Genomic DNA, 25,070 nt, shown 5'->3' on the forward strand with positions numbered 1-25,070 from the left:
TACAGCCTCACAGCTAGCTAGCAAACAATGCCACATTTTGTTAGGTAGGTGTGAATGTGAGCGTGAGTGGTTGTCTGTCTCTATGTGTCAGCCCCGCAATGAACTGACGACTTGTCCAGGGTGACTTCTGACTGACTTCTTCTTTTATTGTAGGATGTCCCTGATCAGAGGAGTCTGGAGTATCCTAAACTGTATGAGCCTGGACAGCTCAACCTCCTCTTCAACAAGAGAGAGTTCTTCATCTGCATTGCCCAGGGCATCTACACATCAGTGGTGCTGTTTTTTGTTCCCTGTGCCGTCCTGTCTGACGCCACACAGAGCACCGGTGTTCCTCTCGCCGACTACCAGACTTTTGCAGTCACCACAGCAACAGCCCTGGTCATTGTGGTCAGTGTACAGGTGTGTAAAGGTCAGAGTGGTGTTAGTTTTCTCAACTTTTGTCTGCTCCATCACTGTGTATTAACTGTGCACCTCTGCATGTGTGTGTGACAATGTAGATCGCTCTTGACACAGGCTTCTGGACAGTCATCAACCATGTGTTTGTGTGGGGCTCTCTGGGCTCCTACTTCACCATCATGTTTGCTCTGCACAGTCAGACGCTCTTCAGGATCTTTCCCAATCAGTTCCACTTTGTAGGTCGGTCACCTGCTCTTTTTATTTGTCTGTCACACACATTAACACATTCACACGCATTAGAGCCTGCCGAATTTCTGTAGCTGATATCAATATAGGTATTTCAGAGCGGAAAAAAAACGAATAAAATATAATTCTGTTAATTTTATGATGTCAAAAGAATTGTGATATAATGTACTGAGGGAGGTTATTTATAGAAATGTCAGTAAACAAGTACAGCCCGAGTTTGAAGAACCAGAGCAGACTACCAGCATAGAAGCTAAGTAATGAAGTGTTGTGGATGGAGTCAGTAAGGGTTTTTGAGCCACTTAAAAAAAAATCAACATCAGTTTAAGTGTACACTATATTTAGAATATTTCCTCTCCTTTATCTTGCTGTCAGACAGACTTTATGACTGGAAACTGTATAAGTCACATATGGGTCTCCACAAACCAAACAAACTCAAAAAACAGTAATTTTACCTCATAGAATATGGGAGTTGCTGGTCCACCGCACTGTTGTGCTGTTGTGTTATTGTGATTAATCCAGATGAACCTTTTAAAACACCTAAGTGACAAAATAAAACAAGCTAATTAACAGATTGTAAAAGAGGTAGACCAACAACCCATGTGTTCTGCAAATTAAAAGGACTGATTTTGCCTGACATGCTGACTGGCATCTACTGTTGGTAATGCACTGACTATGGTACTTCATACAACCCCACTTCAAATACACATAAAAATGCACCCAATAAAACATTTATGCATTCCTAGCTGCTGTCATATATGTGATAAGCCAAAAAATATATATTGGTTGGGTTTTATGACCTCTCCATTCACACTTTTGTAAATTCATAGCCTTCACATTTACAATTCAGTCAGGAATTGGTTATGAAAAACACATCAGACCAGCAATATGTTATCTAGCTTGAGTCAGCATGGCCACACCCCCTCCGGAGGGAAAGCTCACAGTTACATATAATGTTAGAGACAGGAAAATGCAGAAAATCTGCTGTGTAGCAGGTTATAAAATCAATAAACATATGAATGTCTGAGCCTCCAGAGAACAGTAATTGTTCCTACTGATGGAGCGATAACATTAGTGTGAGTGTGAAGTTGCTGGAGTTCATTCATATCTGTACAGTACAGCAGCATCAGACTTTTGTCTCTGACCAAGTCTCAGCCTAGCTTAGATCAACAGTTGTCTATTGACAGGTTTTGTTATTTACAGACATCATTAAGCCTAATAATACCTGGTAAATCAATATTAGCAGTGTCTAGCCACTGTGTTGGCTCACTGATCCACTTGAAAGGGGCAAGACTGAAGCAGCATGACGGCTGAATGATTAACCTTAATTTAATAAGACATTGTGAACACTCCTGTTCAGGCAAGGTCACAGAATAATTCTAATAATTCTACATGTCTATAAAACAAACTCAACATGAATTCATACAAACATGGTCAAAATTGTAATTTAAAAACTTGAAATTTTACATTATATGGGATGTCCAGATTTTTATATTCCCAAAGGGGGCGTGGCCTGACATACCCATGTGTGCAGGTCTGCTGTAAATATAATATCCGAGTCAAGTTTGATGTAGTCACCTGCTGAAATCATTTCAAATCACCAGTGAGATCATTGTGTAAAGATGTCTAATATCTGTGTGTTTACAGTGTTTGTGAAATTATTTAAGTTCATAAGATGTATTTGCTCATGTTTGTGTATGTGTAATGTGTGTTTGTGAGTACAGGTAGTGCCCAGAGCACATTACTGCAACCAGTCGTGTGGTTAACTATTGCACTGGCAACAGCAATATGCATAGTTCCAGTTTTGGCATTCCGCTTCCTCAAGGTGGACCTCAAACCACAACTCTCAGACACGGTGAGAAAACACAGAGTTTTCTAATACTGATGTGCCCATCTTTTTCATTGCAACATGTGTTGGTGTCACGTCTTTGCCTTGCAGGGCAGCCTGAAACAAAACTGGTCTCAGCCAATTATTAACTGCCTGCATACAAAACAGCTCGTCAGAGTGTATGTGTGTATGTGTGTGTGTGTGTGTGTGTGTGAGAGAGAGAGATGAGTTCAGGCTCACTGGTATTTGCTTCGTGTACTGCAAACCACTCTGTAAATATTGATTTAGTCAGTGTACCCTACTGACACAAGTTGCTCTTATTACCGCAAATCAGCTCAGTGGCAGGGTCAGTCCACGTGTGTCAAACTAAATCAACGTCCAGCTGCAGCTGCTATGAGTGGGTCCATGTACCCTTAATTCCTCATGTGTTCAACTTGTTTGATAACAAAAAAAACAAATGTACAACGCATTATTTAACTTTAACTTTTTTGTGTGAACGTAAAAAATGTGAATCCACATGCTTTTGCTGTTTTTGTCAGCAGTTGAAATAGAAGTTAAACCAAGACCAGAAAATGTTCATGTAACATACATATTAACTGTCCCTACTGCGTCCCTATACTATATTATATTTTATATTGTTTATAGGCATGTGCAGTGCAATTTGTAAAAAGAAAAGAAAAAACAGAGGGAGGACATTTTCCTAAATAAGATTGTTTGAGGGGGAGAAGAGGGGTCATCGTGGGGTGACTGTAGGTGAGGCATCACCACAGCCCACTTTGGCCCCACTCCGGAGAAGGTCCATCTCACGCACAGCAGCATAGTTCTAGTGGTAATCGAAATGCAAATCAGCACAGCACGATTTGACCCCACGACCAAAAGTCAGGATGGAAAAAGCATCATGTCACTGAATCCAAATTATTCTGTGTATTGGATCTTGCCGTGTTAGAAATGTTTGCTTTTGCTGATATTATTGAGTTGTGCATGGTGAAAATTCTGGCAAAAAGCTGGAATATTCAAGCATTTCAGTGTGTCAATTACATAAAAAAAAGGAGCTAGACATGATAATTATTTACTTTTTTCAATTTCTGCTGACGTTTGCTGTTAATTTATAACTTCTGGGATTTCTTTCTTACTTGCTTCTTTTATCTTTATTTTAAAGATGTTTGAAATAATTAAGAATTTAAATCTAAAATCTAGTCACTCTGTCCCTTGTCACCTCCCGTTTCTTCTCCAGGTGCGCTACACTCAGCTAGTGCGGCAGAAAAAGCGAAAGCCAGTTGGTCGTAGCGTGGGAAGTGCCTGGCGTGGAGCGGGCAGTGTGTCAGAGGGTCGTCTGGGCGCTCGTGGTGGTTCTAGGCGGTCAGGCTACGCCTTTGCCCACCAGGAAGGATTCGGGGAGCTGATCACCTCAGGGAAGAACATGAGGCTCTCGTCTCTGGCTCTGGCCACCTTTGCCTCCAGACACAGCTCCAGCTGGATCGACACACTCCGCAGGAAGAAACATAGTCATGCGCCTCACACTCCCCCCAGCGCCTCAGGGGAGTGCAGCCCAGCGCCCAGCTGTGTCTCTGGGTCAGTTCCTCCGCTCTCTAACTCCTCCTCTGTTCTGGGCAGCTCACAAGATATGCCCATTGAAGAGGAAACGGGCACCGCACCAGCCCAAAATATACAGACGGTCCTCACTTCAACCACACAAACCCCACCAGCTTCAGCAGCTGCCTCAGAAGCAGCTGCACCGCAGGCTTCAGCCTCGGCCCTCAGTGCTGTCATCTGCACCCCTACGGCTGTGAGGTCCCATGCGGGAGACTCACCTGGAGGCTGGATGATCACTCTGGGGACTGTGCAGGTGAGCTGCTGTTATAACACATCTAAAATCATATACACTTCTGTTCTATCTGCATGAAGTACAGGGATAGTTTGGAGTTATTGGACTTGGGGTTGTGTGGGGGAATTAGTGTTAGTCAGTGTATTACCAACAATAGGTGGAAGTCAATACACCCTCAGTTTAGAGAAGCAGCACAGAAGTTAAGCAATGTATTTCTGTGTACGAGGTTTATGAGGACTACCACCACCCTCGCTTGTCGGCACCAGAAATACTAAATCAATATTTTATTCAGGTACAATGCCAGTTAACTGTTGCATCTAAGGTGTTATGCAGCAGCCCCTCTCTTCCAGCGCGTATGACCCGATGGCCCACGCAGAGGCAGATGTTTTTATCAGCAAAGTTGGACAGATGACAGCCTGTAAAACCAGCACAGTTTGGCCGTTTTTTAATCTGGAAGGTGCAAATAAGGTTTAATGTAGGCTGTGACATAATTAACTGGCAGTCTGACTCCAGTTGAGTGACTATATTCAGCACAGACAGTTTACCCCAAGACACTGTGATCCTTTTCAGTCTAAAAAGGTTCAGCATTTAGTTAGTTGTTGTCATATTTTGTAGGTTAATGTGTAATGTTAGTCAGCATTTAAAATATGGTTTGGCAATTGTAGACTGATTAATGGCTTCAAATGGCTCATAAAGTATTTTTTCAGACAGTGTTTAACATTACCAATTAATAAATTGTGTTCAATCTTAACTGCTTTCCGAATGTTTTCTTATTATTCAACTAGTTGATTACTCTAAATTAAAATTTACATTAAATCTACAGGGAAATTAGTTGTCAGGAACATCCCTATCCAGCACATACTGTAGGTAATACACTAACTATGGATAATACCTCATACAACTCCACTTCAAATAATGTGCACTATTCCTTTAACTCTTTTAAAACAGTAACAGTTAACTCTTATCTCTCCAACAGGAAACTCTGTTTGGTTGGAAGGCTCGTGCCGCTGCATCCAACAGCCCGGGCCCACCCTCTGTTGCCATGGAAACAAGCCAGACTGAGTGAAACATTTAGAATAAATGGAGGATTAACTTGTTCACTGTTGTCAATCACGTTTGCTCACACATACAGGATGGACGTGCTGTGTGCAAATAGAGAGCATACAGACTGTTTTCTCTGTTTCCCAACTGAAATGACTTTGATAAATCAAATGAATCCAAATCAGAGGAAGAAGTGGCACATCCTAATGGTACAGTCCTCGCCAACTATGAACTGGGATTCAGCGGTGTCGTGTTCCCATGGCATATGATGCTTGTGTTCATGGATAAGATTTAAACTGAAGGACAGTAGCAGGTACAGAAACAGACATCAAGAAAATTGACTACTGATGATTTAAAAGTTTGTTTCCACTTGTTATTTCAGAGTTCAGAGTTCAAGTTTAGCCTCAAGTGATACAGCATCTCTTAAAATCACCAATGGTTTGAACGACTCAGCAGAATAACACAACTTTCAACCAGTGAAGTACAGGCATTATTATCTGTACAAATGTTTTTGTCGAAAAAAATACCCCAAAGCCTCTGTGTTCACTATAGTTCTCAGTGAGAACGGTACTTTGAGTTACAGAGCACTGCAAGACTGTTGCAAAACCTGTGACGCTTTTCTCTCATTGATCTGTTTTCTTACTTGCTATACCTCAACTTTATGTTTGCTCTCTTTTTTGCATCATATTGATGTGTTTTTTAATGGCCTAGTTGAGTTGCACCTTAAAGCGAGCTCTCAGTGCTTTTTCTCCCCATGTTCATGTATCTCTAATGTAACGTCTCGTACCACCACAGTTTGAAAAAGGTGGTCGCTGGTTTACTTTAGGTTAGACCTGCGCAAAGTGCAAAGTAATTCTGTGAAAATCAAAGGCAGGTTTGTCAAATCCTCAATTGTACATGTTGTCACTTTGTGTGAACAGATTCATACTGTATTCTAAAGTGCTTTACATTTTTAGTTGTCCATGAATAAAGGGAAGGTGTTTGGAGATAATCATGCCTTAACAATGCCAAAATTTTGGTCCTTTAAGATCTTTCTGGTTCCTTGTTTAGTGAGTACAACATCCCATCTGTGTTTAAAATACTTGTGTCACTTACTGACCTCTGACCGGGTTAGCTGAGATAATAATTAAGTAGGGTAGCCAGAGGAACGATTTGTTCTTGGATCTATGCCTGTAAACACAACAGAATGCTTACATGATCAGATAAAACAAGGCTGTAAATTAATGTACCTTACAATAGTTGGCCCCATGAATTGTTTAAGCATGGGTCAACTCTTTGAGCGGAATATGGAGCTGTTGAGTGCTGGTCACTAAATATGTCATCTCTCTTCTCGAGAGATGCATAGTGTGCCCATGCAAATGCATTTTCAGATAGCAGCTACAGTTTGAGGTGGAAATGACTACACTGTGGGATGTGTGAAATGAGGTAAAGAGAAAAATAACTGTCATTTTGAGGCTTGTTTTATTTTTAAAATTTAACCACTAAAACAGTTTTGTTGCAAAACCACCCTTTTATTATGTTGTACCATAATAACCCAGGTGAAAATATGAAAAGAGAATAAAAGATTTTGTTGTGTCAAAAGCAAAAAGCACTATGATTTTTGTCTTTTGAATAAAATAAAAATAGGAGTGCAACCCTTATTAAAGGATCAGTTTGTAGAATTATGTGGTGTTTAGTGGTGAGCTTGCAGACTACACACACCTCATGTTACTAGCATGTAGGAGAATCTCCTGTAACCACAAAACCTGTGAAAATGCAAAGGACCCTATTAGAACTGCTTTTTGGTTTGTTATTAACCATCTATCACATCTAACATAGGCTAACTTCAGCCAATCAGATCAAACTCTTCATTCAATGAAGCTTATAAGCTCACTTCTAATACAACTGATGCTATCAGCATCCACACTAACATCTTCAGGAGCTGCCATTGTTTGTTCGACAAGTCGTCTCCATGGAAGCTTCTCGCTGTCGTCACACCTAAAGCCATGCCCACAGCTTCCAGTAGTCCCTCCTAGGGCGCTGACTGCATTAGCTTTTGAAGGGATAGTCATGACTTCACTTACATGACTTCTGTGTGTAGTCTTTCTAATTATGAGTCTTATACTTAAACAGTTTTACAACAAACAGCAACTTTCTTGACTTGTAAATTTATATTTTAAATTGACAGACAACATAGGTGTAATTTGTGGCACAATTCAAATGGGATCAAAAAATAATTTGTCTTTTGGGTCCCATGGTGGTCCACCGGAAAGGGCACGACTTAGGCACTCTATTCAGTCAATTTTCAAAATAAAAGGCCCTGTGCAGGCTTGTGATAATATACAGAGACAAAGGAGAAACAATTTGACTACATAGCTTACTTACCCATGGCTGAAGCACGAAAAGCAAGGAGAAGATTACCAAAATTAACAAGATCTGTCCAAATCAACATAATCAGGCAGGTTCTGTTTTTCAAATGCTGCTGCCGATGCAATTCTGATACAAAAGTAATTTAGAAAACATGGAGATCATTAGCAGGACAAAATAAACAAAATAAAGAACGGTATAACATTACCTAAACAGACCAACGGCTAACATTACCTATGTAACAATGGCTAACTTTATCTACACTGACCAATGGCTTACGTTACTTACACAGACCAACCACTGCCACTACCTACACAGAATAACTGCTAATTTTGCCAATATAGAACACTGGCTAACATTATCTACACAGACCAACCGCTAATTTTACCAACACAGAACAATAACGTTACCTAAACAGACCAACGGTTAACATTACCTAATTGGACCAACCATTAACATTGACTACACATAACAATGGCTAACTTTACCTACACAGAACAACTACAAATGTTACCTACACAGAACAACTCCTAGCATTATCGATACTGAACAACGGCTAATGTTAGCTATACAGACAACGGCTAATGTTATCTATGTAACAATGGCTAACTTTATCTACACTGACCAATGGCTAACATTACCAACACAGAACAACTACTAATGTTATCTACACAGAACAATTGCTAGCATTATCGATACTGAACAACGGCTAATGTTAGCTATACAGACAACGGCTAACGTTACCTATGTAACAATGGCTAACTTTATCTACACTGACCAATGGCTAACATTACCAACACAGAACAACTACTAATGTTACCTATACAGAACAACTGCTAGCATTATCGATACTGAACAACAGCTAATGTTAGCTATACAGACAACGGCTAACATTACCTATGTAACAATGGCTAACTTTATCTACACTGACCAATGGCTTACGTTACCTACACAGAACAACTACTAATGTTACCTACACAGAACAACTGCTAGCATTATCGATACTGAACAACGGCTAATGTTAGCTATACAGACAACGGCTAACGTTACCTATGTAACAATGGCTAACTTTATCTACACTGACCAATGGCTAACATTACCAACACAGAACAACTACTAATGTTACCTACACAGAACAATTGCTAGCATTATCGATACTGAACAACGGCTAATGTTAGCTATACAGACAACGGCTAACGTTACCTATGTAACAATGGCTAACTTTATCTACACTGACCAATGGCTAACATTACCAACACAGAACAACTACTAATGTTACCTACACAGAACAACTGCTAGCATTATTGATACTGAACAACAGCTAATGTTAGCTATACAGACCAACAGCTAACGTTACCAACCCAGACAAACCGCTAACCTTAGAGGTAATCCAAAAGTAACAGAAAGTAACCACGTTACATTTCTATCAATACATCACTAATATTACTTGGATTAGTTTGTTGACTACATTTTTAACAGGTACTTAGTAAATGTAAAAAATGTTTTTAAAGTAACTCTCCCAACCATGTATATAATTAATTAGAATACATTAGTGTACTACACGTGGTAAATAAATAAATAAATAAATAAATAAATAAATAAATAAATAAATAAAATAAAATAAATACCAAAAAAAACGGATACAGTTAGTGCAGGATATTTAAAAAAATTAATTAAAATTTTAAAGGCATATCCTAAATGCGACAGATTTTGAAAAAGAATATCAGTCTTTAATAGCAGGTCTACATTCAACTTTCATGGGGGCTTTATTTTGACGCTGAGGAGGATTTCCTCTGTATATAACGGGCTGAACAAGGGGAAGAAGGCTGGGATTTCACAATAACGGGTCTTACGCACAGCACACTGCTGCAACTAAAGGAAAGCAGCAACCTCTCTGAAACAATCCTGTCCGCAGAGGAGGGGACTATTTGTTCGTGTGAAAAGTTTGATGGGACTCACAACAATCTCCAACTGATGGTCACGCGTGTACGTGATGGTGTGAGGACTCGGTTTAGGGAGACACATGCGCAAATATGCGGATTTTTCTCCCTTTGCTGTGTGTCCTGTGCGCCACACCGGTCCATGGCATTTTCGAGGGAACATGCCCCAGAAAAGGTAAGAGTAAATGTTCAAAATCCTGCTCAGTAATTGACGATAGAAGGACAAGTAACAACAAACAAACAAACAAACAAACAAACTCAGAAACCAACTCACAGTTTCATTTAAAAAGAAAGTTAAAATGCCTTTCTTCTTGCTTAGAGGTTCTCACTAAAATCCGTTAGAGTGACTCAATCTTCTCGTTTTTTGATTGGACTAGATTTAAATCACAGCAATAATCTGTATCAGCCTGATTTGTTTTCAGTTTGGACTCTCATAGTTAGCCTTTTTTTTTTTTTTAATTTACACCAGATAACATTTTAGACCATATTTATTATTTACACAACTCATTTACGTAAATAAAAGTACTAGTAAGACAATTCACTGTAAAGTAAACAAAACAAATAAATCATACAAGTATGTGGTGGAATCAGCTAATTGTTTCCCATTAACTTAACATAGTTTCCTCTATTCAAGTTGATTAAACTTAAAATTTGTGGTATTTGTTGTCAGCACACTTCAGAACTTCTTGTAAGTTCTTCTAACTTTTAAGTCTTTTGACTTGAAATGATGAGTTGGATAAGTGTACTGTACAGAGTTCAGTTAACTCATTAAATTAAGTTTCTAAAACATGACCTGAAAATGTTACATAAGGAAAAGTATAATCAGGAAAAAGTACTCAAAGTATTAAAAATAAAAGAACTCAACACATTGTGCCTGGGCCTGTTTTTATCATATAATTATAAATATTATATCTTGAGATTATTATTACTCAAGCATTAATATAAACGCAGGATTTTACTGTTGCAGTTGAGGTCAAGCTCATATTTAATATTTTGTATGGGACTGCAACTAATGTGGCACCTTCACACTGCTTGTTTTCTCCAGTCAGTATTTGAACCAACGGTCCCACTATATAAAATGAATTAAAATTATTAGAAACATTAAAAGGAAAAGCAGCAAATCCTCAACTTTGAGAGGGTGCGATCCTGAAATGTGTTTACATGCATCTAATCATTTCACTAGTAGTTATATAAACTGTTAGACTGATTTCTAACAAAACATTGTATTTTAACAGAAGTGGGGTAGACAAAGAAAGTGGTATGAAAAGAAAAGACTCAAGTACAAGTACCTTAAATTTGTACTTAAGTACGCAACTTGAGTACATGTACTTACATGGATACAAGTTACATGGATATTTCTGATATTTTGTACGATATTTTGTGACACTGAAGTAGCTGTTTTGTTAAACGTTGTGAAAATGTTTTAGGCAACAGTCCCCCCCCCAAAAAAAAACTATCAACAGTAATAATTTTAATCAGATTAAGTTTTCTTAAGCCTCCTCTTCCTTCTGTCATTAAGTTCAGCCAGGAAGCAGAGCCTGTATTACAAATAGCTACAACTGTTTGTACAAGTGTTTTTGTTTTGTTTTTTACTCACCAATCAACATCTGCGGTTAATGTGTTTTTAACCTTGGTTGGGTTTAGTGTACTGGACTACAAGTGCTGCATCATATCATGATGGATGATATCATGACACCCCTAGGATTTATGAGTCTCTGAGACAAGTCCTTGTCCTCTAACTTAAAAGTCTGCCTCAAATTCAGATTTTTGAAACACGTTAATGTGTAAAACCTAAAACCAGTCCATATAAATTAAGTAGATATGGTGTTCTGCTCTCTCTCAGCTGCAGAGCCTCTGTTTTCCATATCTCCATATAAAAGATATAAGATAAGATAACGTTCCATATAAAAAGTTAGTGTCCAGGTTGACTTCAAAATTTAAATGAACTGAATTTGAAAAGACAAGCTAATTTTGTAATTATTAAAAGCAAACAGACTTTTCTAGTCAAACAGAAAACTTAGTCAACAAGCCCAAAATGTAGAAGTTAGTTGAACCAACAACTCTTCAGTCACACTGTTGAACATTACAAACAAATTTGATTTCCTTTTACATTTTCTCAGTTTGAAGAGTCAGTTCTTGATTTGTCAAGAAGAGCTTACAGCTGCAGCAACAGGAGCAACTTTGTTCCTGTATTGGCACAAAGACAATATGTGAAACTGCTCCTAGTAATTTAATTCAATCAGTGGTGGACAAAGTACTCAACCCCAGTACTTGAGTCAAAGTATAGATACTCCTGGTCAAATATTACTAAACTACAAGTGAAAGTTGCTCAGTCAAAATTTAAGTTAAAGTACTAGAGTTCTTGCTTTTAAAAATACTTAAGTATTCAAAAGTACATGTTTTTAAAAATACTTAAGTATTCAAAAGTACAAATTACAAAGTACATTTTCTAATATCAATACATGCTGTATTGTTTTCATGATGCATTTACAGAACCTTGTAACTCTCTGAAACCACCTAATGATGCACTGACCTGCTTGTAGAACCACTCTGCTACACAAAGTCTATAGAAACACCTATAAAAACTTCAACATGGAAATACAATCAAAAACAAAAAGGACAACTATTGTCATTTTCTGATGTAACTGTATTAAAATCACTGCATTAAATTAGATTGAAGATAACTGTAAGGAGATCTCCAAGTCTGTTAAATAACTGAGATTTCTTTCTGCCTTCAGAGGCAGTATATACATGAATTATGTGGTATTTTTCACCCCGATAAAAACAATCCAACTTTAAAAGCTACCTGGAATAATTAATAATTATAATGACATTTTGAGATTTAATTTTGCCGTTTTTCTGCCGTCACCATTATTGCTTTTTGTTTGAATGGAAGAGGGAGAGCTTGCTTGTTCTTGTTACAGAGAGCGCCTGGATGATGCATTTCCACTTTTACATCAGTCCCATTTGAGAGGAGCTACTGTGATTGGTTTCCTTTTGTGAGGAACACAGCATGCGACCAATTGCATTTTAGAAAAGAAAAAAACAGCAACAGCTGACTTTAAAGTTGTGCTCAGTCGAAAAGTAACAACAACCTTCCCAGAAATGTAGTGGAGTCAAAAGTACAATATTTGTCTTTGAAATGTAGTGGAGTGAAAGTCAGAAGTTTCCAAAAAAACAAATACGCAAGTAAAGTACAGATACTCAAAAAAATGTACTTACGTACAGTACTCAGTAAATGTACTTCATTACTGAATTGAATTTAATAATACTAACCTTCATCATGGTTCACAGTTTTTCATTATTGTGAAAATGAGCAACCACGATTTATCTTAAAGTGTATTAGAGACACACAGCAAGTTTTCAACATAGACATTTTATTAAAACTATAAAAATGAGAGACTCAGGAGAGTTTTAACTTACAGATGCAGATCAGTTTCTTTAGAAATTTAAATTAATGAGTTGATTGAACTCTGTACAGTACATTCTTTCAACTCATCATTTTTTTTAGTCAAAATACTTCAAGAGAGAAGAAAAAAATAAATACTAAAAATGTTGAAGTTTAATTAACTTGAATTAAGTAAACGTGTATATTTATGTTAAATTAATGAGGAATGATCAGTTTATTCCACTAAATTCCTGTATATTTTTTACATTGTAAGTGGGAGATTGGGTGGGAAAGTGTGTTTGCACTCTACAAGGGCAATGGATGCTGATGTCAAGCCAGTCAAGTTCAAGGAAGAGGCTGTAAAACAAATACAGACAGCTACGGACTGTCTCAAATCATGATTAAGTGTTAAGTTCAGTCTGAGTGATTAGGGAATGTCAGAAATGTAAATAAGTGAGAGATGACACAGAGAGGATATGGCTGAGGACAGAAAAAGAAACCGTGAAGACGAGGGACATATTAAAAGAGGAAGTTCAGGAGGAGTTGGTCATTTTTGTTATGCAACATTGCATCTTATCTGTGCTGTGTCTAGTCAACCACAACCAATACTGAAGGCAAAAGTTGTCATCTTGCAAAAAATGCTTTGTGAATGTAAAGATAAAAAGTCCTGAATCCACACAATTCAAAACAGCCAGCACACACATTGGTATTTATTCTATAAACAATGTTTTTGTTTGTTTTTCTGTGCAGACCCTCCCCCTGGTGTGTTGGTTTTATCCCCGGGCAGTAAGTTGGTTCTGGACTGCAGCGGTCATGTGACCGTGAACGGAGTAAAGGTTAGAAACACTTCAAACAGCAATGGAAAAGGCCGTTCTTCAAGTGCAACCCCAACTACTGTAAACATTATAAGCACCACTGGAGTTTCGCTGAAAAGTGACAAACAGACTTTGGAGAATGCTATAAGTGAAGTTCACCACTTCAGTCCTACTGTGACAGGAGAAAACCAACACCTCAGACAACCAGATACAGGATACACAGCTTCTCCCACCACTCACCTGGTCCAACCAACAAGACAGCCAAAGGCTGAAGAGATGGATGGTGAGGATGATTACGAGGCAGAGGAGGAGGAGGAGGACGGGGAGGAAGGGAACAGGGTAACAAGGGGCATAAAATCGAGGTCTCAGTGGAAGTGTAATGGGACGACAGTGGGAACAGAAGACAGAGACTGGGGAGAAATCACATTTGAGAGAAGAGGAGCTAAACTGTCTTTGTCCTCAGTGAGACTGTCTGACTCTGGGACGTACAAGTGTTATCACAGAGGCAGAGAGAGGTTCTCTATAAAGGTGATTGTCGCAGGTGAGTCACAATGGCAATGAAGCTGTTTTGGGGGAGTTGAAGTTATTTGTGATGTGTCAATTTGATTTGTGATATGTTATATTTGTCCTATCATTTGTCCTAACACCTAAAGTCAGTTTCTCAAAGTTTTTACAAGGTCACTGAGCCTTTTTCCGTTGCCCACCTCAAAAAATATTGAGTTCTTCAAGTACCACCATTATGACGTTACGATGTTAACCATCCTATTCAGCTACAGACAGCTTGCAAAGCTTATCTCATATTTTATGTATTTTCATTTAAATTTTTGTAGTATTTTGCGTTTTTAAATTATTTTATTTTCAAATATTTATGAATTCATTCATGCACCGCTACAGAGAGTTTGTATAGCACCAGTGGTACACATACCAGGCTTTGAAAATGGAGGACCACTGTCAGTACTTGAGCTCCCTCTAGTGGTACACTGAGGAATAATCTAAAATTTAAAAAATAAATTAATTAATGGAAAAACATATAATCAAAATAATACAAAAATTCAAAAGAAAATACTTTACCTATGAGATGGCTGAAATGTAATTTAAAGTCCACAGCAACTGTAAATCAGACTGTTATTTGTTCTCGCATATTTGTGATTCCTGTAAAAACAGGCAGTTAGGGAGGGGCTTGTTGCATATCCAGTAGTGTAACTGATGGAGGTTTCATGGCAGGGAATACAGTAAAAAAGGTGGTTTTCTTGGCTGAGTCAGATTACTTAGCTGCGTGGCTAGCTGAGCTAACGGCACTTAGCAATTTGTGGTTAGCTACTTAAACAAGCTATCTTCCCATCATGAAACTCCATAAATGACTTACTGTATTTCCTGTCAGCCTTAAAGTCTTGCTCTGTTGCCCGCTAACAGCAGCTAAGCTAACAGAAACTGGGAAACAGGGGAAACAGAATAAGGTTTGAGGTGGTGAACATCTTGGAAGACACACTGACATACCACAGTGTCGCTAGCTTGCTAACTAATGAACCTGCTATATGTTGAAGATTGACTGACAGGTGGATGTCATGATATGATTGGTTGAAATTGGTTGGTTCAAGCTTAGGTAAGCGTGCGTCTTTTTTTTTTTTTTAAAGGAAGAAAACATGATAGGATTTTGATGATTTTGATCTAAAAATATGTTGTTAAATATGTGTGCTATATGCATGTGCTCTAAAACAATTAAAAAATTTCCATTTCATCTTCATCATCAGTCATCCTCATCTTATCAGCCTGCTGCGTAGGCTGATATTGATACCACATTGTAAAATTCCCATAAAATGGCTAGTGATATAGATATCGTAGTATGGTATAGATAATTTTGACAATTTGTTGCTTTTCTTTGTTTTCCATGATTGAACGTGTTATGGGCATTTTTTATTATTTTTAACACAGCTAATGTAAAAGTAACGGATACCTACAATATCACTGCATGTCCTCTATATGTGTCAGATCCTCCAGAGAATCCCACCCCGTTCTGCTACAAAAAGTCACCCAGCAGTAAAATTCGTTGTGAGTGGAAACCTCAGAAGCCCATCACTATAAGGCCTAACTGTTACCTCTTACTCAGTAAAAGGTAAGTTCAGGCACTAACGCTGTAAGTCCCCAGTGAACTAGTCATACATGGCGTGAAGATGGGAAATAATACTTTAGAACACAATATAATGTAGACATATAATTTTTTTTGTAAAGCCTCATCAGTGTAAACATCCAGATTGACTGGAGACAACATTACAATCAGGTTTACAAGCCCTACTGATGTAAACAATTCTTTAACAACATTACAGACTGTGATTTACATGCTTTTTCTTTTTAGTCCTTGTGTCAGCTGACGTGTTAATCACATTAGGTTTCTGTACTATATTAAAGAATTTTATATAATATGTGCAGTAAATATTTATAATTCATTCTTGAACTTAAAACATCAAATCAAGTAATGTTCTCTTGATCTTTATGCCCTTACTTTTCTTCCTCTCAGCCCGACAGGGTCATTCCAACGCTTTCCGTGTTCATTCTCAATTCGGGCCTCCCGCTGCTGGTGCGCTCTGAAATACAACGACACCGAGATGAGAATCGTTCACATGGCCTACCTGTGTGTTACAAGTATTGCAGGCAATGCCACCAGTGCCTTGCTGGAATTCACCCCTATGACAATTTGTAAGTGGGTGTGTCGAGGCGGGTCATGCGTGTGTTTGGTCTGATGTGAAGGTAGTAAAAGCTGCACTCACTGTATTCCTCTCTGCTCCGCCAGTAAAGCCCGACCCGCCGTCAGATGTGTCAGTCCGTCAGGAGGTGGGACAAGAGACGAGGCTGACGGTCACCTGGCGTCCCCCACCCACCTGGAATCCTGAAGGCAAATATTACCAGCTAATGTATGAGATGAAATACAGACCTCTCAAGTCCTCCATTTATCACGAGCAGGTGTGTGCTGGGAGGCAAGCCGTTGAGTTGCCATGTTTTTGTTTTTTGATTTTTAGTTTATTATGTTTATATACTTATTGATTTTCCAGAGCACAGCAAGACAAAACACTTTTAGGGGAAACAGCCAGAGAAAAAAATACAGGAAAAAGACCCAGATATTACATAATGTAGGACAAACAAATAGAAAGAGGCAGCTCATTCAACCATGAAAATTCAGTCATTATCTCCTCACCCTCATGCTGATTGAAGGTCTACAAAACACTGCTGGAGTTTCACAGGAAAACAGTGTTGCAGAATCTCCCAAACAATTAAAGTGAATGATGACCAGTTTTCAAACAGAAAAAAAAACAGCCCACAGATAAAATGCCTCCATACTACTCTGGTAAGAATAGTAGAAAAACCCTATCCAATATAGGACATGAAAGGTTCCCATGTTCTGTGAAATACATTGCCTTTTAAATGTAGAATACATATCAAGTAATCAAGTATGACTGACCTTGTTGTGAGCAGTTTCATGTAGAAACTACTTCCTTTCTGCTGTAGAAGCTACCGAGACTACTTAAGAATCTACTAGGATTACTTCTTTTCTAATTGAAAGTCTGATTTATCTTGAGTCATAAGGTTCATAATTTCTGTAAGGAGACACTGGTTTTGAAATGTAGTTTTTGCTGCTTGGAGCTACACAGGACTTATGCCATTTATTCCCATTACATTCAAGAGAAGGTGAAAATATGTATTTTTGATTTGGAGTGAATTGTCCCTTGAAGCTACTGTGCTTTAGTTGGGTCTGTTATGCACTTTCTTGCACTGAATGTTACAATCTTATCAAGACTGCATTTATATTTATTAGTAATAAACTTATTTAATGTTCCCAGTAACATATATTTTGGATCACTTTCCAAATTGTTGGTTAAGATTTAATGAATTTCTGGTTTTGTAATATGTCAAAACCTCTTTATTTTCCAACAGCACCTCAAGAATTTAATGGGTGAGACTCTATTTTGCACCTGAGACATAGAGGAGACAAGTCAGGATCTAACTCATAAGTGTTTGGAGGGAGATATATGGGCTCTGTGTAAAATCTTGAGAATCCATGTTTTTGAACGTGTGTGTGTTCACTGTTCACAGTCCAGTAGTTTAGCACGATGTTGGCTATTATCGCCTGAAGCAATAAAGCGCTCGGTTGGTAACAGTTTGATGTGATTTCTGTCTGGCTGTCCGTTTGTCTGTCTGTGTCTACGTAGATACAGGAGATTAAAGACCGGCGCTACTACCATATCACTGATGCATTGTCTGGTGTTGAATACCTGATACAGCTCAGAGCTAAGGATGAATATGATGGTTTGTGGAGTGACTGGAGTAAACCTGTCTATGCCAGGAGTTGGACAGGTAGATACACACGCACACACACACACACATACACACACACACACACACACACACACACACACACACACACACACACACACACACACACACACACACACACACACACAGGTAGAAAAAAGACATTGCAAAATTTTATACTTTATTATAATTAAAAGAAGAAACTTCAAATAGACAGAAATAGTATGTTGTGATTTAAGAAACATGGAATAGGGATTCAAAATTAACTTTTTTTCTTAAGTGTTTCAACTGTCCCAGACTTAATTTTGGTATTGGCAAAACTTTTAATGGATGTACTTTGATGGTGCACAGTTGCTTGGAGGGATTACACTTATTCTTTTAGACTCTGGCTGAGTAACTGTTTCTTGCTTGTTTCCTACTGTTTGGTCAAGAAGTGCATCACTGCACACTGCTGTGCAAATCCAAATCTGGTTCTGATTGGTGCACACACTTTGAACACATCTCAGAGTAAACATCTCTACAGTGTGCAAGTGTGTATGTGACATAACATAGAGCTTGTGCCGGTGCCACCTCACATTTTTCTAACACATAATAATTAAAATCATATATATATTCACATAAATGTAATAATAACTTCATTCAGACACTGTATCTTGCCCCTGTTACTATTTTTATTGTCCTTAGGACAACTGGTCATCCTTAATTTCAAGTCCTACATGGAAATGAAGTCAATTAAGTGGACCAGTAAATCACTGAACTTTAACACTTCAGTAATATCTGATCTTCACAGACAATAGTAGCCATGACAACCAGAGCAGGCAGGACTCCTGTTTCCTTCCTGTACGATATTGGGCTTTCCAGAGACTCTGTGTAAATCCTTTTACCCTTTCCGGAGTTTCTCTCTAAATATATGTTTACTCATCGTGTACAGCATGTATGCAGTATTCTGATTCCTGGATACATGTTAAATACATCCACATTAAATAAAATTAAATACACACTGTTTAAAATGAAAGTGACACATGCTCTTGAAAACTTTGTCATGAAAGTGAAACCTCTTTTAGGCAAAGGTTTCATATAGATGTTTTGATAACATGATAACATATTTCCTCTATGGTTCTTAACACTGGCTTTCAGCTTGACTTTTCTTCATTTCCTTTATATATATTTAATATGTTTGACTATTTGGGAAATATCTTTAGTTGCTTTCTTGTGAGTTACATGAGAGTTTAGTACCACTCTCAGGTCTTTTTGTTGTTCCTTGTTTGCATAGATTTATTAAACTAGACAGAAGGTATTAATTAGTGAGCTTCAGAGGAGCTGGTAGACATTTGGACAGGGCTCGGGCTGTTTCTCCCTTTTTCCAGTCTTGATGCTAAGCTAAAGTAAGCTAATTGCCTCCTGTTCTAGTGTCATGTTAAATATAGAGACATGAGAGTGTCATAACGCTTTTCGCTAAAAGCAGATTTTCCATAGAACTGTTCATGTAAGCAGTTTTCTTGTGGTCAAAGGATTTAAGAAGTTGAACATATCATTACAATATCCCCAGTTAGACCTTTGCTGCACATCATCAACTTTTCTCATTTCCTCTCAATGCCTCTCTACTGCATTAAGTACATGTACTGAAGTACTGTACTTCAGTACAAATTGCTTGTAGATTAATTGAGTATTTCCATCCATTCAGATTACACTTTCAGTCCAGTGAAAGCTTTGTCAAATAGGATTTCAAATTGGAAATTTAATGATAAATGTAAAGATTGAATATTCCTTTATGAGCTGAGTGAATTATCCTACTTGTTCAGCTAAATAAACAATTTTAATCTATCTTGGATTATCTGGAAAATGCAATGTCACAAAGCTAAAAACAGGGTTGTTTTACTGAGCTCATGAAAAGTTTACTTTTTAGAGACGTGGTTCTCACAAGAACATATGGGGATCTTATAGAATAAGATGCATTTCGTTAAATTAAACTAAACTGAGTGACACTATATAAAATAGTTAAAAGTAAGAAGTATCCTGTCTCCCAAGATATGTACAACAGCTCTTTTGGTTTATTCTCAACACTTTTTTTTTTTTTTTTTTTTTAAGTTGTGTTTTTTGGGCTTTTTTTTGTCTGTATGACATTAGACAGCTGAAGAGCAGACAGGAATCAGGGTGAGGAGAGGGGGGATGACACACAGCGAGGTGTTGCATGGGAGAATCAAACCAGCGGCCGCTGCAGAGGACCAGCAGCCTCCATGCATGGGGCGGATGCTCTACCAACTGAGCTACAGGGCTGCCCCTATTCTCAACACATTTTAAGTAATTTAAACACCTTTAAATTTATTTTTCGTCTCCTCATGTCCTAACTGTGTGTGATCTTTTATGCATGAAGTGCAGTATTAAAGTAAACCATGAAAGAAATCACTCATACATCAGTATAACACAATGACCTGCTGCTCAACATTATTTAGAAGATGATTTAATGATTAGAGAAGCTGTTTTCAGTTATGTCACCATGTGTGCTGTAATGTCTCTGCTCCAAATATTGTTAATATTTAAGATGCAAAACTAGAAACTGTAGTAATAAACACGCAGGACAGAGGAAACTCTTCAGAGAAAACAGAGGAAATAATTTTTCAGACAGCTCCAATGAAAGTCAGAGTTGATATAGTTGCTTCCAAACAGTTTTACTGTATGAACCTTGACCTGTGTGTGAGATCTTTTGGATGTGTAGAGGAACACAATACATTACTCAACATTAGATCCTGACTGATCCTGTTGGATTTATGCAATCAATGAAGTTACAGCTGCTGCGCATAAATGCAAACACAGCTTCATCCTGTTTCACCCACCTGCAATCATCCACTGTTGAATGGTTATTTTCATGATACGCAGATTAACTGCAGTGTGAGTGCATGTTGTAAACCAGCACATGCGTGCACATTTCTCTGTCCGAATAATCGTCCTTGAAATCGCAAGAAAATACTGTGCCATTGACTTTACATCAGGTTTTTGTTGGTCAGTGGTGCAGTCGCTTTCTGCTGTTAACAGTGTGCCTGATCATGCCCTTTGGCACACAGTACACTTGATACTTACACAACGTGGGCGAGAAAATGGCAACTGCGTCGGTCAGAAAATAGCAATGACAGATGTGTTGCGCCATGTGCCGCTTTGCACTGGGCGGAAGATTGAGCCCACAGTATTTCATTTGCAGGTGCACTTGAGAAGAATTAAGTATCTTATTAACTTTGTTCAGTCAGGACTGTCTATCAACTATTTTGTTCCCTATGCTTCCTCTTCATATTTTATTTTCTCTTACAAAATTAATTTAACTCTTTAAAAAAAAAAATAAAAAAAAAATAAAAATAAACTAACAACAACGTACTGGTTTAATAAGTAAGCAAAAGTAATGTGTGGGAGTCTAGGAATTTAAAAAGAAATATACACTCAGATAACTCTGTCTAAATCAGTAGCTTCCAACCTTTTTTCTCTTCAAGACAAAGTAAAGTTTACTTATAACCCCTCATTACAAGTTTTACATGTCCTGTTGTGACCAGTTCAACCAAAAAGGAATGTTCTTCTTTTTTTATTTATAGAGGCTTGAGGAAGTAAAACCAATTATACAACAATTCACATGAAAAAATAGGCAAAGGTTAGATGAAAATAAACATGATTTTGTCTGGTTCCTGTTGGTCACCCTTATTGCACAACCTCTCAGGTTTGTTTTGCAACCATGATGACATTCCCAACCCCAGCATCTAGAGGCTGAACAATAGGAAAAATGCAGGTTTTTAATATATTTAATAGCCAAGAGATAGGAGATAGGAGATGTTTGCTGGAAGACCCACCCTGATCATATTCATACCTGGAAGCTGCCCAGTACGACCAGTGAGACAGTGAGCAGTTATGGGAACCTCAGTGGTGATGATAACTTTCCCCACGCAGATTTACACTGCTGGTCAGTGGGATAGAACCAGTAACCGTCCAGTCTCAAGCTTGCTTCTCTAACCTTTTGGCCACTGCCACTGGCCTAACGCAACAATGAATGTGTTTACATGCACACTAGTGTCCTTGTATCGTATCCAGAATATGTTTACATGGAATACAAGAAACCTGGTTGTTCATACCCCTGTATACATGATTCTCCCAGTGTCAAGGCTTCTGATCATCTGTTTGCAGTTGTATCTTCATCTCTCACCACTCTCAACCACCACAACAAAAAATGTTCAGAAACCAGGATAAGGTCCACTGCGGGTGGTGTATCCAGGTTTCTGAAAGCAGGATATGACATTTACATGCACAAAACATTACCAAGACACTCCTGAAAAACCTTATCATAACCAAGACACTTGTGTGGAAGTAAGCATGCTCGTTTTGTTTTTACGTTTGATAACATATCATCTGTATGAATGTGTCTCTCCTCAGCTCCAGTACCAACTGATGATCCCGCTATCACAGTGGTAAGAGTCTCGATGTGTCAGTCATTTGAGAAAATCAAAAATGCTCTTGTTGCATTTTCCCTCTAACACTCACACGGTGTCCATTGTTGTCCTATTTCTAGTATCTTACACTGTTTCTTCTTTAACTTGCAGTGTCCACCCTACGACCTGGACGGCTCTGGTTCAGGTGACAGCGTGCTTGATGGTAAGCTAGCTAGCAGACAGTAAAATATTTTGGTTAACGAAGTGAGATGTGTGTATGTGAGAGATGGGACAAAAGAACAAGAGAGAGGAGAGGAAAGTCTTAAATGTTGTTAATGTTGAAAATCCCCTCTGCCCCACTGGGTTTTAACAGGAAGCCATGTCATCATAATAACTGAGGCTCAACAACGAAACAAGCCACAGGAAACATGGCTCAACACACCTATCTGTCCCACACACACACACACACACACACACACACACACACACACACACACACACACACAAACATATACTTACGTCCCATTCTGGCACTGCACATATGCAATTTACAGTGATAACAGTGTCAGATTTAACATCAAAATTGGCAATAATATAAATTCCTTAAATAGGTAAATAAAATAAGTGTCTCATTTCTAGCTGACCAGTGTGGGTTTTGATGGCTAAAATGATTACACTCACTAGCAAATTTCATAAGCATAGCTAGCTAATTCTTTGCTAATGCTAATGCTTAAACACCTGTCTGTCTCCAGCTAACTTTTAAATGTTTCCATCTGACATATAAAATGAGAGCACTGTAAAAAGGTCTAAAACATGTTAAATTACCTACAGACTGCATACACGATATGACGTTAATGCTGAGACTAAATATTTCCCAGCAAACATTAGCTAGACAGTGAAATACAACATGTATGTATATGATAGACAAAATACACTTTTTAATGTCGGAAAATGAGGTGCAGCAATTAGATTAATTGAAACAGACCTTGAGATGGACAACTAGCCATCCGCAAGAGTAGACTGCAGTGTTTCTAGGCCTCACTGTACAAAAGCACAACCACACCACTTTAGTCACTGACTGGGGTGAAACTGGCAGAGGCTGTTTTGGTTCCGGTCTGGTCATGATCTCTCAGTCTGGAACGAGTGAACTAATAGAACCGCGCTCACTTCTACCATAACATCCGGTTGCATGTTACATTAAATGGCTATTTCACCCTCCAAACTCATGAGACACCAGGTATCGCACTTCAACAGAGAAATGCAAATCTTGACTATGACTGGACAGCTGCTGTACAGAGGAGGGGCTTAACAAAGGGTCAATCAGGATTTCTCCCCTCTCTTTATTGCAGGTTCTCACTTAACTGAAGTTCCTGATTCAAATCCAGTATCAGCTCACATCCTGTGGATCTCTGGTTCCTTTGCTCTCATGTCAGTCATTCTGGCTGTCTATATATTCAGGTAGTGAGATGTGCGCATGGTTATGTTTTTGCATGTTTGTATTTTCTGTTGTAAAACAAATATAGATACATTTATATCATGAAACCAGTGAATGGTCATTCCAGATTTCAAACCTTAGACTCTCTTTTGGTCATTTGCAGACACAAGGACAGATTTGTGTCTAAACTCCGGGGTCTGAGTGTTGTCACCCAGTGTGGTGACTCACCTCAGCCTCCGCCGTCCGCTCCAACAGCTCCAGAAGGTCAGGCTCTGGTGACCTTTTGCCCTTCGCGTTACAAACAGCCCCAGCCAAGCGAAGTGGAAGAAGAAGGGGAAGAGGAAAATGAAGATGATGAACACTGTGCGAATGAGAGGATGGAGGCTATGCACTTCAACAACACAAGTTACTTCTTCCTCCAGCAATAGTGATGACCGGACGGGAGGGAGAATAAAGTCAGAATATTTGAACTTTTTTTTGCTGTTGAATTGTTGTTTTGCACTTCAGAGGCAGCCAAAAGGATAACAGACTTAAGACTTTTATGACTTTCCAGTGAGCTTTAACTGGAAGCAAACTCAGCAACAGCTTGTACAGTCTATCTCTCTAACTCTTTAAATCTATTTCATGCCTAAAATACCTCTAAAAGACTTTTTGTTGTTGTATGTGTCTTAAGAGACACCTCTTAGCTACTCTCTCCTATGTCAGTGTCAATTTAAAGTGTGTTGACAAACTGTAAACTAGATGTAGGCCTAATGATAGGCCTGAGTCTAGCATAGCACCTCATGTTCTGTATGTATATAATTTTGTTAACGTTCATCAAATATATCACTCACATCCTGCTCTCTCAGTTCATTATTTAAAAGTTTTGAAAAATAATTTGCAAAAGTTGCTGTCAGAAGCACTGGTTGTTAATCTGTTTTCCTACACTTTATACTATTTAAACTGGGTTGATTGTCCTCTTTAAGACTGTATTTTGCTCCAAAGAAGGATTAGGGAATCAAAGAAAGACCCACAAAGCATTTTTGGGATAGAAGTGTGGATTATAAACTGTGCAAAGTGAACAGCTGCCCTGTGGCCCCAGGACTTTAGGTTTACTTGTAATAAT

General features: G+C 38.4%; 2 protein-coding genes across 3 annotated transcripts in view; both read left to right on the forward strand.

Moving 5' to 3' along the window:
- Positions 1-5,715, forward strand: part of atp8b2 (ATPase phospholipid transporting 8B2) — a 36,869-nt gene extending 31,154 nt beyond the window's left edge. For both annotated transcript variants that reach the window (XM_084726813.1, XM_084726812.1), the window contains 5 exons: positions 154-399; positions 498-636; positions 2,364-2,494; positions 3,702-4,313; positions 5,269-5,715. In XM_084726813.1, the coding sequence (XP_084582939.1) occupies positions 154-399; positions 498-636; positions 2,364-2,494; positions 3,702-4,313; positions 5,269-5,358 (1,218 nt within the window). In that variant the 3' untranslated portion in view covers positions 5,359-5,715. The remainder of the gene's footprint in view (positions 1-153; positions 400-497; positions 637-2,363; positions 2,495-3,701; positions 4,314-5,268) is intronic.
- A 3,806-nt stretch (positions 5,716-9,521) lies between these two features.
- On the forward strand, positions 9,522-24,807 carry il6r (interleukin 6 receptor). The gene is made up of 10 exons (XM_084725845.1): positions 9,522-9,794; positions 13,758-14,363; positions 15,812-15,935; positions 16,338-16,516; positions 16,611-16,780; positions 18,025-18,169; positions 22,535-22,569; positions 22,702-22,772; positions 23,845-23,988; positions 24,129-24,807. Exons 1-10 carry the CDS (start codon positions 9,713-9,715, stop codon positions 24,391-24,393), a joined length of 1,821 nt encoding a protein of 606 aa, XP_084581971.1. The 5' UTR covers positions 9,522-9,712; the 3' UTR covers positions 24,394-24,807.
- The last annotated feature ends 263 nt before the right edge of the window (positions 24,808-25,070 follow it).

The sequence above is a fragment of the Lutjanus erythropterus genome, chromosome 9, assembly GCF_056507025.1.
Source record: "Lutjanus erythropterus isolate fLutEry1 chromosome 9, fLutEry1.hap2, whole genome shotgun sequence".
Lineage (NCBI taxonomy): Eukaryota > Metazoa > Chordata > Actinopteri > Lutjaniformes > Lutjanidae > Lutjanus > Lutjanus erythropterus.